The sequence below is a fragment of the Lonchura striata genome, chromosome 4 (genome assembly GCF_046129695.1).
Source record: "Lonchura striata isolate bLonStr1 chromosome 4, bLonStr1.mat, whole genome shotgun sequence".
Lineage (NCBI taxonomy): Eukaryota > Metazoa > Chordata > Aves > Passeriformes > Estrildidae > Lonchura > Lonchura striata.
In genome coordinates this window covers 42744352-42758978 of record NC_134606.1, presented here as the reverse complement: position 1 = coordinate 42758978, position 14627 = coordinate 42744352, and the positions used below count along the sequence as shown (strand labels likewise).

Genomic DNA, 14627 nt, shown 5'->3' with positions numbered 1-14627 from the left:
TTCAGGTTGCTGTAATGCCAGAATGCTGTTACAAAGTGACAAGAAACAGGCACAAAACTTTTTCTGAAAAGAGACGTAGCTAAGTCTTTCTCCTTCCTTATTTTACTAACAAAGTCCACAGCTTTAGAGCTGTTCTGAGAGAAAGCCAGGAACATAAACAGAGTTGGCAGCACTCTCCAAATTTGGACAGATATTATTTATTTTGAGGGGCTGTGATATTTTTTGTCAGCTGTGTTATCTTTCCCCAAGGATGTAATGGTATGCCAGGGAATAAGCAAACTTGAGACCTAAGGTTAGTTACTGTGCTGTAAATCCCTTGCTGCCTGCTCTCCTGAGGAGAAGACACATTCCAGCTGATTCCAGCTGTAAAAATGAATGAGGTTAGGCAGATACCAACAGAGGGATGTGTAGCATCAGGTATTTTAACTGCTGAGGTACCTTTACAGTCAGAATCTCACAGAATGGTTTGAGAACCTCTTTTTTGAAACAGTCACAGTGAGCATGTTCCTAAATGTGGCACGAGGGAGCAAATGACAGCTGCAATGCTAGGGCAAGCTGCATTAGCTGGCAACATGGAGACTAGTATCCTGGAAAGAGAGAAAGGAAGGAAATGTAATACTTAGCTGCTTCAGTCATGCCCTTGTCTTTTTTCTGTATGTTGTGAGTTTGGATAATTTTGTCCAAGTGTGTAGAAGCTCCATGTGAATTTCTGTGATGGAGGGATGAGCATTTAAGGAACTTGTGAGGTTAGCCCTGTTGAGCTACCTGTAGGCTTCCCAGGGGAATATGCAGTAATGTTTCAAAATTAATTTGTCCTTCAACTTAATTTTAAAAGTTTCTCTTTCATTATATGTTTTATCAGGTGTTGCTACACTGGCAGTGTGCACTGTTGCTGGCAATGTATGAATTAATAAATGGAGGTGTCAGTTTTGGGAAGCTAATGTCCTTGTCAAAGCTGAATGGAAGTTGACAGGCTTTATGGAAGAGAAGGAAAAAAAAAAAAAAAAAAGGTTGAGGGGCATTTCTTTTGGTTCCAGAGTGCAGAAAAGTGCAAAGGCAAAAGTAAGAAGGCAGTAATCTCAGGCAATGGAATGCATTCAGCTAGACATAAAAGTTATTGCTGCTGTTTCACAGAAGAAATACATATTATAAAAGTTACTCATTCACAGATTTTCAAACTGCACGTGGGTGATACGATTTTCTACTTCTATACAATTTAGATAATATAACCCTTGGGACTATTTTCAGTTAAATTGCCTGAGTGGATTTCTAACTACTTTATTTTAGAGTCAGAGACAGCTGTTATGTAATCACACTCTTTTCAACAGTGGAGTTGTTCAGTAAAATATATTTTCTAACAGGCAGTTGTCACTTTCTACCTTTGGGTTTTCTCTCTTCCTCCTTAATGACTTCAGCCTGCAAGGAAATCTTCCTGTTGCTCAGTGCAAAATTTCATCCTGTTAATTTCTCATCCCATATGACAGAGAGCTGCCTTGATTCTTCTTGCAGTATTTTAGGGCTACATCAAGTTGTTGTCTGTTTTCTTTGGCTTTCACATTTGGTGAATGCTTTGCTGTGTCTTTTAATTTGCCCCCTCCCTCAGCAGAATTTTGCAGAAACAAACCAACTGCACAGTAGCAAGGCTTATTAAAACGTGCACACACATACACATAATTTTCAGGGTCAAAACAAAAGTTTGAATGATTCATAGCAAATATCTGAAGACTCAGCTAAAAACTGAACATCTGTCTTTTCTTCCTGAATCTCATGGTGGGAAAGTCAAGCTTGACCATGTAACTAAATATATTACAATGTATATGCACAAGGGGCAAATGGGAAAACTAATAACTCTGATTTTTGCTGACTTCACTATTCAGCTAGTTCACTGTTTTAGTGTCACTAACAAATGTTTTGCTTTATGTTTTGGCTTAGCTTCCTTGGCTTTTGTATTAGAAATACATTGCAGTATAAATCTTAATGTCTTCTCAAATTTACAGCATTTAAACACAGAATTTGTGTGTAACAAGTAACTAGAGTAAATAGCAGAAGCAACAAGATTTAGGGACTGACCACTAGAGGAAGCTACGTAATAGTCTGGTCTTGTGGATATATTCAGATAATTCCATTTTACAGGAACTGTATTGTAAAAATATATCTAGAACAGAAAAATATATGGATTTTTTTCTAATGACCTCTGCAGTTCAGAAGTTTGTCTTTGCCACTTGGTGATGTTGTTTAAGACATCTTCTGTGAGTTAGGATTGATTAATAAATTATTTCTCAAAGGCAGTAAAACTGACAAGAATAATTTGAAGTAAAAAAGCCCAAAAAATAGAGGGATTTTATACTTTTCTATTAAACTTGTGATCCTGCTTCAGATGGTTAAGGACAGGATCAATGTTTTTCGCCATTGAAGCATGCCTATATAGGCTGGAATGTATTCTCATAGAGGAAGAGCCACTGTAGAGAGGTTTGTCTCTTATGTGACATGGCATGCGTATATGCAGAGTTGGAGACATGTGATGCTGCTAGAATCTCTTAAGGTTATGGTAAATGACAAAGTCATGGAGAAGAGTGCAACTTACAATAGTTTATAATTTATGCAGATTTTCATAAAGTCAACAGAAAAAGCTTCACCTAATATCACAATTACCCTACTGTATGTTTAATTTTTTCTGCCCACCACAGAAAGGTGTTAGGGAGCTAATAAAATTTTTCACATAATTAATTTTATAGAAAATTTTGTCTGGCAACATAAGTGTATAAATGGTAGGGATTTCCTCTGAGTAGCTGGTCAGCTTGTAATTGGAAACAGCTAAACACTTTCAGTGCTCACTGTAAAATAAACATTTCTAAAATTTCAAACTTCTTGTTCTTTCACTGCAATAAGAGGAATGTTGGTTTATGCTTTATTAAGACATTGTTGGGTTTTGCTTTTTTTCACAATAGCCATGCTTTATTACTGTGTGCCTTTGGATAGGGCAGCTCTTTCATAAATAGTTACATACTGACTGAAGTGACTTCTGTGTGGTATGATTGCTAATATTTATGGGGTCTGGGATCTTGCTTATCAGCATTCCTTTTTGATTTAGCATGGTTTTAGATTGGCTGATTACTGATACCTTTTATCTCTTAGGCTTTTACCTTTAAAACAGTGATCTGAACATGTCTAGGCAAACTTGTTTTCTCAAAAAGTAGCAAACTACCAGATACAACGCATGTAGCAATTTTGGTGTCAGTTTTTTTACTTTAGCTCTCTCTGTTTATTTTTGTCCTGTGACAAGAGAGACAAGTGGTTCATATGGACATAATTTCAAACTACAAATATCCACACAGTTATTCTTTTTGACTCTGAATGTGTGATCTCAGAGGCATCACTGCCAGTACAGTTCAGGGTTAGATAATTTTCTAAAACTAATACTTACGTGATTCTGTGAAAATAATTTTTGGTAAAACATCCAGACTTTACTGAATACCATGAAAATATCATGTTATATGTAATATGTCCTTGAAAGCATCTTTTTTTTCCTTTTAGGTCCTTCAAAAATTTCTAATTCTGATATTTCTAGACAATGAAAATTTTAGCTTGACAAACTGAGGAACTGTCTGGGTATACAGAAAGTATGAGAAAATAATTCTGTATTGTTCAGTTTTTTAATTCCTCTTAGTATCTGAAGGGTGAATGCTGAAAAGTTAACGTTGATTTAGCTAGTGGATTCTTTGGAGTGCGTAATTTGGGGGTTGTTTTTGGGAGATGGTTTTTTTGTTGATACACCCAGCTATTCTCTTAAGTTCAAATCAATTTGAAAATATCTTACTTATACAGATGTACTTCATGTTGCAAAAACTTTAGTACCAAGTGTTAGATTGTAAGAGGGATTCTTACTAATGCTGGGAATAGTTCCTGTTCCCAGAAGAGAAACAGTAGTGAAGAAATGAAATTAAGATTGTACTATCCTGGCTAATGGAGAGACTTTAAAATGAGTTGTGTCAGTTTTATTCAAAATGCATCAGAATGCAAATAATTTACAAAAGAGTTTAATGGATTGTTGTTCAAAGATGGATTGTTGTTCAGAAATTGTACCAGAAAGGTTGTTTAAACTAAAAAGCCTTGTCAGTAATATCAGCTAATGAACTATTAAGTATCTATTTTTAAAAATTTAATGTTTCCACTTGGAAAAGTGGAACTCTACAAATAATTTTAAGACTGCTCTAGGTGCCAACAAGATCAATAGTGTACAGATGAAGCCTGTAGAGAAAATGTTTTTTTAATCACCTTTAGATGCAGTACGTTCAGTTTGCAATTAGGAGGATATTTCCTAGCTACTGACCATGAAATATGCACCTGGCATCTGAGAGACAAGCTGTGCTTTTTACAGTTTGTGCAGCAGTGCCGTTAACAAAGGTCTGCAGGTGGAAATTAGTCATTCTGCTGATGCTAGACTTGCATCTTCACTCACACTTAGGTTAGTCTTAGTGGGTTAAACTAAGCTTTCTTGGGAGTGAATCAGACATTTGCTTAAAAGTACATAGAAAAGTAATAGTTATAAAAGCAAGAACTCCTTTTTTTTAGTTAGTCTCATCTTACAGAGTATTGTTTATTTAGATTATTCATCTTCAGAGAATCTGGGTGAGAATGTGATAGGAAATGGACAATGCATGTTCATGTATGTAACTTGCAGGCTATCTGCTTCTAATCAAAACAAAACTACACAGCTCACACACCCACACCTTTTTTCCTCCTTCATCATGGAGTACCAGAATATATATAGATGTGCACCAGTAACAAAAGGACATGTTTACTCTACTGGTTCTCAGGAAACTAAGAATTTTGTTTTGTTTCCCCCGCTCCCTATACTGTTCTTGGAATGTCTAGTCATTCATTTGGAAGGTTGACAAATTAAATTACCTATTCAAAAACTACATTAAAAGATAAATCAAAACTTATGAAAACTAAACATAACTTAGTTTCTAGGAAGAATGAGGAATAATAAATATACTTGTATGTAAACATAGTTTCATACAGCAATGCTAAAATTTTGACTGTTAAGTAAAGTTGAGAAAGGGAACAGGGTACTTAGTGAATGGAGTTACAGATGTGTACTTAGATTACTGATCCAAGCTCCTTTGGTAATCATAGGAAACTGGATGGAATTGCCAGTTTAAGCAGAGTATCTGCTCCTTTATCTTCAGCCCTTCTATTTTTCTTTTTTTAATCTTGAAAATCAAAGGAGACTTGTTTGCATTTCAGCTATTGAAAAGGCTGGTCCTTTGACTAATGAAACACTTGCTAGGCAGAATCTGGCTGTGCTTACCAGAGTAGTGGTTTAAGGACCTTCCCTGACAAAAGCAAGAGTTCTCACCTTGGCCCTTCATTCCAGTGCTGAAGTTCACCATTGATAAAAGCAAGTTGTCAGCTCAAGGTAGGAACTGATGGTGTAGATGCCCATGTCTTGTGATGGACTCTCCTGAGGTCTTTGAAATCTGTCTATCGAGAAAATCTGATTAAATGCTCCACTGCCTTCTTCACAAGACTTTCATACATGTGGTTATTTGTCATGTACCTCACAGAATTGTCTGTTGTGTGGTAGTGTCTCTGAACAGCAACCGAGGATCTTCTGACCAACTAGGAACAGGTGACAAGTGTTCATAAGGGTATTTTCATGAACTCCGCAGTGAAATGAACTGTTAGAAAATGGATTTGAAAAAGCCTGAATGAGGGAGCAACAGGACTACGTAAATGAGTGAACAGCTTTTAACACTTAGAAGGAAAGGAAAATATGACAGCCATGAAGAATAATGAATGAAGGACCACCAGGTCAAACTGGACAACTTAAGAAGTATCTGTAGATACATACCTAAAGCACAAAGCTTAAAGTGAAATGCAGGGCTTTTGGCTGAAGCTGGAAAGCTAAAGTCCAGAAGAGTCATTTGGCCTTTTCAGCGAAAGGCTCTTATTCTCTGCATTTCAGAGAATGTCTCCGTGTTTGGTCTTCAGATAAGAGATTACTCTGCAATGAGAAATTGTCCTAAATATTTAGACTCATGCACACTTGTGTTTTACACCTCCAACACATTCTAGCCAGACTATTCTTAGGGAGTGTCAACTTAACCCAACTTGCTTTAAAATGAAGCTGCATTTTAGCTAGTTAAACAAAAAGCTATGTTTTGTCAGTGGGGCTTTTCTTGGACACTCAGAAAGAAGGCAGTTGGAGGACCAAATCTTTAGATAGTATATGTAGCAAACACCCTGTTTAATTGAATTTACCACTCTGGAAGGTTTTTTTTTCTTTAAATCAAATGAGAACACTCACAAGACATGTTTTTGTTATTTTTGTTTATTTTGTTTCTTATTTGTTTCTATTGGAATGACAGAAAAAATATGTAAGGTGAGAGGCTCATAGGGGAAGTATGTAGCAATAGCTTTATTGTCTGCCAGTAGATCCTTATGGCAAAAGCTGTTGAGATGCTTGGGAATGGTAGACACTTGATAACATTTGTGATGTGGAAAATAGCTACTTATATTTGCATTTATGGCACTCTTTTATTTAGGAGTGAATTGGCTTATGGCTACATTTATGACACTTCTGTTTAGGAGTGCTGTGATGAAAGCATCTAATCAATAGATCCATTTATATATGAAATGAAAAGGCTTTTGTGGAGTAAGTATTTTGCTTGTCTTCTAGTGTTAGACCTGCTAGGTTAGCTGTAGCACTCATTCAGATAATTTTGATAAAGTTATGGTGATATTTGAAGGAATGTACTGGTCTATATCTTTTCATGACTTTCACATACAAAATTAGATCTGGAAGGGTATTGTGGATTTTAGTTCATTGTCTTTACTGCTAACATGCAGAACTGTCAAACCGAGGTCTTCCCTGGCCTTGCTTAAAAAAATGTATTGCTAACCTTTTATGTTAATCTATCTCCCATATTTTATGGGATAGTATGTTACATTTTCATTATGGGTTTATCTGGATTATGATTGTATATTCCTAATATAGATACCTTGTTCTGTGCTATTTAACTGAAGATTTTGCAGCGTAGGTTGTGTAAGTGCAAGACCAATGTTGGTGTGTATAACAATATTTCCAATTGTTTTTCTTCCCTTCTCACTTTAATATCATATGAGCTAGTTTCATTGAAAAGAGCAAGGTATCAGAGAAAAATTCAGAACAGAAAACCAATTTGGAAACACCTAGAACAACACAGAGGTTTTCTTTCTGCCACTGTATGAGATCTTTGTAAATTGAGGGAAGCTTGGTTTTGGTGTTTTGATTCAGTTTTGCATTACACTCTTTTACAGAAAGTAGGCAGATACAATCCTGATGAAACAGCAGTAGTGTGAAATCTCAAACTACCTTATAATTTGTGAGCAATTTAGTATCAGAAAGGGAGGTGGAATTGATGAAGCTCTGTAACATGGTCTGTCATATATGTGCATCTGCTCAGTGTTTATATTAATAAGCTGGATAACACAACAGAAGATGCTCTTTTATATTTGCATATGATGACACTAGGAGAGAGTGTGTGGACAAAAGGCAGTGTGATTTCAAAATTATCATGACAATTGCAAATATGGTCTAATAAACACTGGCTAGAACTCAGTAGTGGCAAGTGCAAGAGTGTTACCTCTAGTCAAGGATATTGTGCTACACAAATTATCTGAGGCTGTTGGTTAAGGGGGAAGGATTTGAAAAAAGATGTCAGAGATATAGTAGTTTTCAGGTTGAATATAAGAATTTTTGTTGTGCCAAGAAAAACTCCCATACTAAGATACGAATGAGATGTATGAAATAGTCTTTCTGCTCAAGGCACTAAAGGCTTTAGCATGGCTTCAGCTGTAACACAGTGCCAGTGTTGGACATCCTACATGCATATATAATACAGTTCAGCAGCTCAGAAGTGTGCAAGTTCCTTTAGCTGTGCTGAAGGTGCAGCATTTATTAGTGAATGGAATGGGGAAGGAAGAGTTGTCCAGTAGAAGAAAAACAGAGTGGTGTCAGGGAGCCCTGAATCAAGTTGTGTGCTTGTTTCTGTTTTGCAAGCTTTTTGCTTCCCTCTGCTCTTTGGATGAAAATTGATATCTTTTAGTTATTCAACTAAGATTTCAGTGTGGGTTTTCAAGTACAACACCTGAAAGGTAAATGGTCTTTTTCTGTAGGTACATGAATCAAGTAAACTTAAGTGCAAGAACGTATCTTGCATAGAGGAATTTTTTGGTAGCAATTCTGGCAAATTCTGTTGGACATTTTTCAAGGAGACCCTGTGTATGGAATGATGAAATTTGACAGTGTGACTTTTTCATACAGGACAGAGGGAGTTTTTGCTGATGAGACTTGACACTTTTTTCAAACACACTGACAGAGATTGCAGACCCTTTAAAAGCATATTCTCAGCAATGTGGATCACCTTCTTAGTAGCTTTACTGTGTATTGCTATGTGTCACCAGGTAGACAAGACTGGCACTGTGGTAACTATTTGCAGGTTCATTTTCAAGCATATATACACTGATGTTGCAGCAGAGATGCTGATTTAGTTAATTTGTATGTCTATATTCTTCAGTATTTTTCTATCTCAAATAGCTTATATTGAGTTCTGTGCTTTTCAGAATAGTTGTAGATCAGTAGGTAGCATTCATAACTGTCGGTGGCTTTTCTTGTAGTGCTGAAACTTGATTCAGAGTCTAAAATAAGTCAATATAAAAAGTTGTGTTGAGTTTGTGATGCCATTTAAATGAGAAATCATATTTACACATTTACTTGAATTTAGTCATGAACTCTGAAGCATTGTGACCTGTCGATTAATATCATGAGGAAAAGTGTTGTGGAGGATACTGGAGTATGGGGGAAGAGTGATGTGTTATTTTAGATTCAAAGGAGTTGACAGAATTCTGATGTGCTATCACTTTTCTATGCTCTTTATTCTGTTTATAAGAGGAAATGCCTCTTTGGGAAGCATGAGGGAGGATAAAGATTTCCAGTAGTGTGGGGATATCTGCCTGGTACAGGGTTACAAAAGCTTCTTGTAAAGCTCTTCTTGCCACATTGCAATTCAGCCTGTTGACAGTGTTGTAGATTACTCATTCTTAAGGATACTCAAATATGGACCTTAAGAAGCCACTTCATCACATCATTTCCATAAATAGTCTCCAGTAGCAAGCCACAGGCTCTTGATCAGAGTCTGTGGTGTCAGTTTGTAAATGGACTTGTGGGTAGGAAATACTAGGCAATAACCTTTTGTACTTTCTATGGATAACAAGTGCATAATTTCTATGCTCACCTTCTACCCTGGCCTTTGGAGATGGAATCTTTATTTTCATGAGATGTTTTCATTAGTGGGAAAAAATTTGGAAACTGTGTCACAGGATGTTATAGTGATGCTGCCCCAGGAGAAGTAGAAAAACAAGTGTGTCACTGTCATGATGACAAGGTAACGTCTGGAAAGTAAGGGCAACCCATGTGCAGGAGAATGATTATCCACTGCCTTCTGCAGAGGGTTATCCAGAGTCATGGGAGGTTCAAGTTCACACACAGTTCCTATGGTAGTTGCCATTTTTCATCTTTGAATTCAGTCTAAGTGAATGCATATTTATTACAGGAATTCAAATCCACTTAATGCACTTAATTTACCCTGACCAGTTTCACAAGAGAGATTGGGAATCTTTGGGCTAGTAATCCTCCCTGGTCCCTGAGAACAGTTGCAGCTGTTCCCTGTGTTTCATGAAGAGGAATTGTGATCCATGCTGTAAAATTACTCCCTTGCCCACATGCTGAAGACTGCAGTTGTATTTTGCATGTATCTGCTAACACCCTACAGGCTGATGGGTGACTCTCTCCATGGTAAGGTGCTAATTCCCACTGCAGTCAGGTGCCTTTTAAGTAAGGAAGTCCATACAATTTTCTTGTGGCATTTTCTTGTGGTAGGTCAAAATTGGTACCAAAGTGTGTAAGCTTTATAAATATAATTAGCTTTTGTTATTCTAGGGAAGTATAGGTTCCTGGACCTAGAAGTCCTTAAAGTTATCCAGAAAATGCCAGAGTAGGATCTAGGAGATCAAAGAAAGGTAAAGCTCTTTGTTAATTTCTACCAGCTCAGGTAGTTGTGAGCTGGTTCTGGCCATTTGTTTGTTGTTGTTTTGTTTCTTTTACTACAGCCACTAGAACTATAATACGTTGCCTTTACAGTCTGAATTTGAGTACTGTTCCATGACTGTCTCCTTAGTGTTCCCTTAATGATATGTACGAGATTTAAAAAGGTTTTAGGAAGAACCTAAAGTACATTTGGAAAATGTTTCTGAGGAGATGGTGGTGGTTATTGCTATCACAATTGATTTTTGCCACATGGAAATATTTGAGACTTCTACAGCTTTTGGCTTTGGAATGAAAATAGGATTTTTTATTTCCACCATCTCCCCCTTCCAGTGAAAAAAGTGAGAGAATCTGAGGGAAGAAGAAAGAGGAGGTTGTCATTCTACAGTATGCTGGGAAGGACTGTAGGGGCTTCCTGAGACAGATCAGAAACATTGTAGCCTTACAGTGACTCGAGATCAGGACATTGTGGCCTTACAGTGACTTGAGTCAATATATAATGCCTGTTGAGATTTGTTAGAAGCACTGCTGTGCTGACATTCTGTGCTGCTGGTCTTGACTCCTCACCAGGTGCTGTCCATTTGCTTTAGAAGCTTCTTGGTGCACTTCTGACAGCTGCCACATGCCCTTTTGTCACCTCTGTCTCCTGGCTTGCTCCAAAATACCTGCAGGTCACTGGTAGAATGCCACTTACCTGCATTGAAAAGCATGTTTCCAACCCACCCTCGTTCACAGTGGCTAGACCTTCCTTTCCATACCTTTGCTTTCCTCTGTGGGGATAGAGGGGATTGTCCCTGTGATAAGGACAATCCCAGATGCTTGGGATAGTGGTTCACCTCCCAGAATCTGGGCTTTTTGAGTACACTGCAGTTCTCCAGAGATACTTGGGGTTGAGGGGGAAAAAAAACTTTCATGAGGACTAGTCAAAATAACTCTCTGTCCTGTAGCCTTTCACTCTTTCGGGCATATTTCCAGCTGTGTTTTGCTGACATAACAGACCAGCATTTTGAGTCTTACTGCTCCTGGGCCTGGCATTACTGTACATAGAGTGGTTGCTTTTGTTCAGTTTTGGAGACAAAAATGCAAGCTTCCATTTTCGTTCTTAGAAAATGCCAAATGTGCCTGAAATTAGGCAGCAGAGGATAGAAGTATGTGCCTCAGCCAAATAAATGACTTGTATCCTGCAGACATGAGAGTGGGAAAGTCTATTGATTCATTGTCACATAGATAGGAGAAATAAATATGTAATGTCCAGTACAAATGGCTCCAGACAGCTTCAGGACAGCAATCACATACATTGTCATCCTGTATGCAGATGTATAGATACAGACTGTAACTAGAGCCTAATGATAATGAGAACATCTGGAAGCATGTAGAAAATGTTGCCTCCCCTGTTCCTCACCTCTACTGCATATTTGGCCTTTCATTGTCTCGTGCAGATCCAGTACTGGAGCACTATTTAGTAGCTGCCAAAAATCAAGTTCAGTTAGAGCAGCTCTGGTGAGTAGGAGGATCAGAAGGACTCCAGCCAAGCTGGGGACACCGTGGTTGTGTTGGTTTTGGCAATTAGCCAGTTGCCCTTAGTGCTGTGTTTGAGTTTCTCCTTTTTACAGCTTCACACAGTTGGTGTCCTGATTCTGCTTTGGAGTCTGCATTTTTGAGTTCTCATGCTGTTGCTGTCTTTAGATCTTCAGCTTCCCTTTCAGTGTAGTCTGAAAACCAACCTGGCTGTGTGATCCCCTGGAGCTAGAGAACAGGCAGTCAGAAGTAGCATGACTTTGAGTTGGCTACACCCATACATAAAGTAGGTGTGTCTGGAGGTTGTTTTCTTTACTATTCCTATTTTCCCTCATCCTCAGTGCATGTATATATACAGATGATGCAACCAATGAAAGTCCCAACAAGCAACTATAAAAGAGTTCCACAAAGCAGTGAAGGTGCATATTTTGTCATTTCTGTCAGTTCTTGTGATGGAGTTGGAGGTCTCTGGAAGGTTCTGGCCATGATGCAGGTGTGGCTGGTGTCTTCAGGAGATGAAGATTCATAACTATCAAAGCCTGTCTCTTGTTCCTCTTCCAGGCATGGCATTTGTTTCAGCAGACACACAAGATCATGCAGTGGAATCATAGGCAAAACTTAAGACTGATCCCAAGGGACTTAAACCTTGTCTTCAGATAGCAAAATATTCACCTGTAGCCATGAGAAACTGGGGATTATCTTTCTATCTGTCTGTGCGTCTGTCTGTATTTCCCCATTATAGCTTCCTGCTCTCACTACCATGTTTTCATTTCTAGCCCCAACTTGGTTATAGGCAGTGACTGCCATTCTAACTTGTTGTCCAGCCTATGTCTGTTGTCACCTCAGCCTTTTCTTTGACATAGGTGTGAAGTCACATTTTCAGAACATGTGATCACGTATGTATATTTTAGCGCACATGAGCAGTGTTTGCAGGTGTCAGGACTCCATGCTGCCACTGTGTTGTGGTGGTCAACTCAGCTGCTTCCAGGAAAGCTGAGCTTTCTGCTGAGACCTCATAGGTGCCGTGGAATAGGTTGGCTCACCCACCACCAGGATGCTGTCACCTCACAACTCTGGATCCATGGAGTTTAATGCCATTCCAGTTTCCTCCACTTCACTTCAAATTCATTACTTCAAATACAGCTGTCAAGTTTTATGGTAGAATTTTAGAAAAATGCTGAGAGGAGTGTCATGTGTCGCACACACAAAGTCTTGATGAGTAGAAGCTCTTACTCTGCAGACTTGCTTTAAGTAGGGTTAGGTTAGGTACTGTCCCAAATGCCATTAGCTGCAAGTTTGTTGTGGAACTGAACAAGTGAGGATGGCAACAAGCACTCAGCAAAGAAAATAAAAAATATTTCTCTCAGGCTAGGAACAACTTGAATTTCTGATGCATGCATGCAAGCAAAAATGCCATTTTCTCTCCCACTCATTTTTTGTTAATCTTTTTTGCTTTTCTTCATGCTGTGCTCAAACTTTATAATTGTGGCCAATTTTAGAAACTGTATTGTTTTTGAAATAGTATATTACTCCAATGTAAACATTTTTCATTTCAGTTGGAGTATTATGGTTGGAATAATGAGTACTTCCCTTCCTGTGTGCTAGCAGATGCTTTTTCAACATAATTTGATTTTGCTTAAAGTTTAATGTATATAACAGTGGGTACCTGATCATGTATTCATATATCAGTACTCTGGAGACAAGTTTCATGCTGACCATTCAAATGAGTGTTATCATGCGAGTACTAACAAGACTGACTGGGAATAACTAAGTTACACGTTGGCGTGAGAGCCAGAATGATTCTGGTAAATTCCCACGTTACAACCTAACCAGCTTGATTCGATTCAGTACTTACTTTAATGGGAGCAAGGTGATCTAAGAGGAATTCTTCTTTATTGTTTTGCCTCATGGAAACTGTACAAAACCTCCTTGTAGTAACAGTAATTTGCTATTATGTGATTAGTTCTGGAATGTGTTAAGGGACATAAGCTAAGTTTAATAGCCAGAAATATTATTTTGTCTTAATTTCATTGAGGGAGTTCCCAAAGCTATGTAGACATTCCAGAGCTTTATGATAAACTTTTGGATTGATATGATAGACTGCTGCCTTGTCATTTTCCTTATCTATATAGAGTCATGCATACCCATGTGATGGTTTACTTATGTATAGAGAGGATTATGAAATATTTTCCATCTCTGTTGCATCTGGTATCTTCAGGCCATGTATCCAGTTGCAATCTTGGTGAGGACAATTAAGCCCATTGGCAAGCCAAACTGGGGTTATTTTATTTTAAAATACGCTTTAAAAAATTATAGTTGTTCGTATGTATTTTTTATGCTCTTTGCTTCTCTTTTTCTTTAACTTAGCTTTGTGCTTGCTGGAACCTTAAAAGTGTAAAACAAGTGTTTAGAAGCAATAGAATAACTTCCTTATTGTGTGGTTCCATAAAAATGATATCAACAAAAATTTAATCTCTGTGCTTTGAAATTATGTTATGATTTTACTGTGATGTATGCTTTTGTTGGTGGTGGTGTTTTTCTCTGTTTCAGGCCAAACAAACCAAGTGGCCAAGGAGGCAGCCAACAGATGGACTGGTGTGTATTGCAGTACACAGCTTCACACTAGAGCAGTTTCACTACTCAGTGTTAAGAGCTTTAAATTTGATCAGGATTTGATGTAGGATAGTCCTTACTTGAAAAACATAAAGAAATTTATTTTACATATAAGACTATTATGATTCAACAAAAAGAATACATCTTCTCAATTTAGTTACTGAATATACTTCATAAGCCATAACAGATTTGTCCTTCTGGTCCTGTCTTGTACACTGTGTTAAATCCTGCAACTTGTTTCCTTGGATGTGTTGAAATCTCTTAAGATGAGGAAAACAATAAAGATTGGAAATGGTCATGCCCAGATATTCAGAAAGTTGAATTCTTTTCTGAATGTTCATTTCTTTCTAAACAGTAAAATGTTTTGTGGAATCTTATTGCTGCTACCATGTGATGGATGCTGATA

At 37.7% G+C, this 14627-nt stretch overlaps 1 protein-coding gene across 1 annotated transcript in view; it reads left to right on the top strand.

Moving 5' to 3' along the window:
• MND1 (meiotic nuclear divisions 1) overlaps nt 1–14627 on the top strand; it is a 41250-nt gene that overhangs the window by 25171 nt on the left and 1452 nt on the right. Inside the window, exon 7 of the mRNA XM_021530216.2 lies at nt 14159–14203. Coding sequence (XP_021385891.2) covers nt 14159–14203 — 45 coding nt within the window. The remainder of the gene's footprint in view (nt 1–14158; nt 14204–14627) is intronic.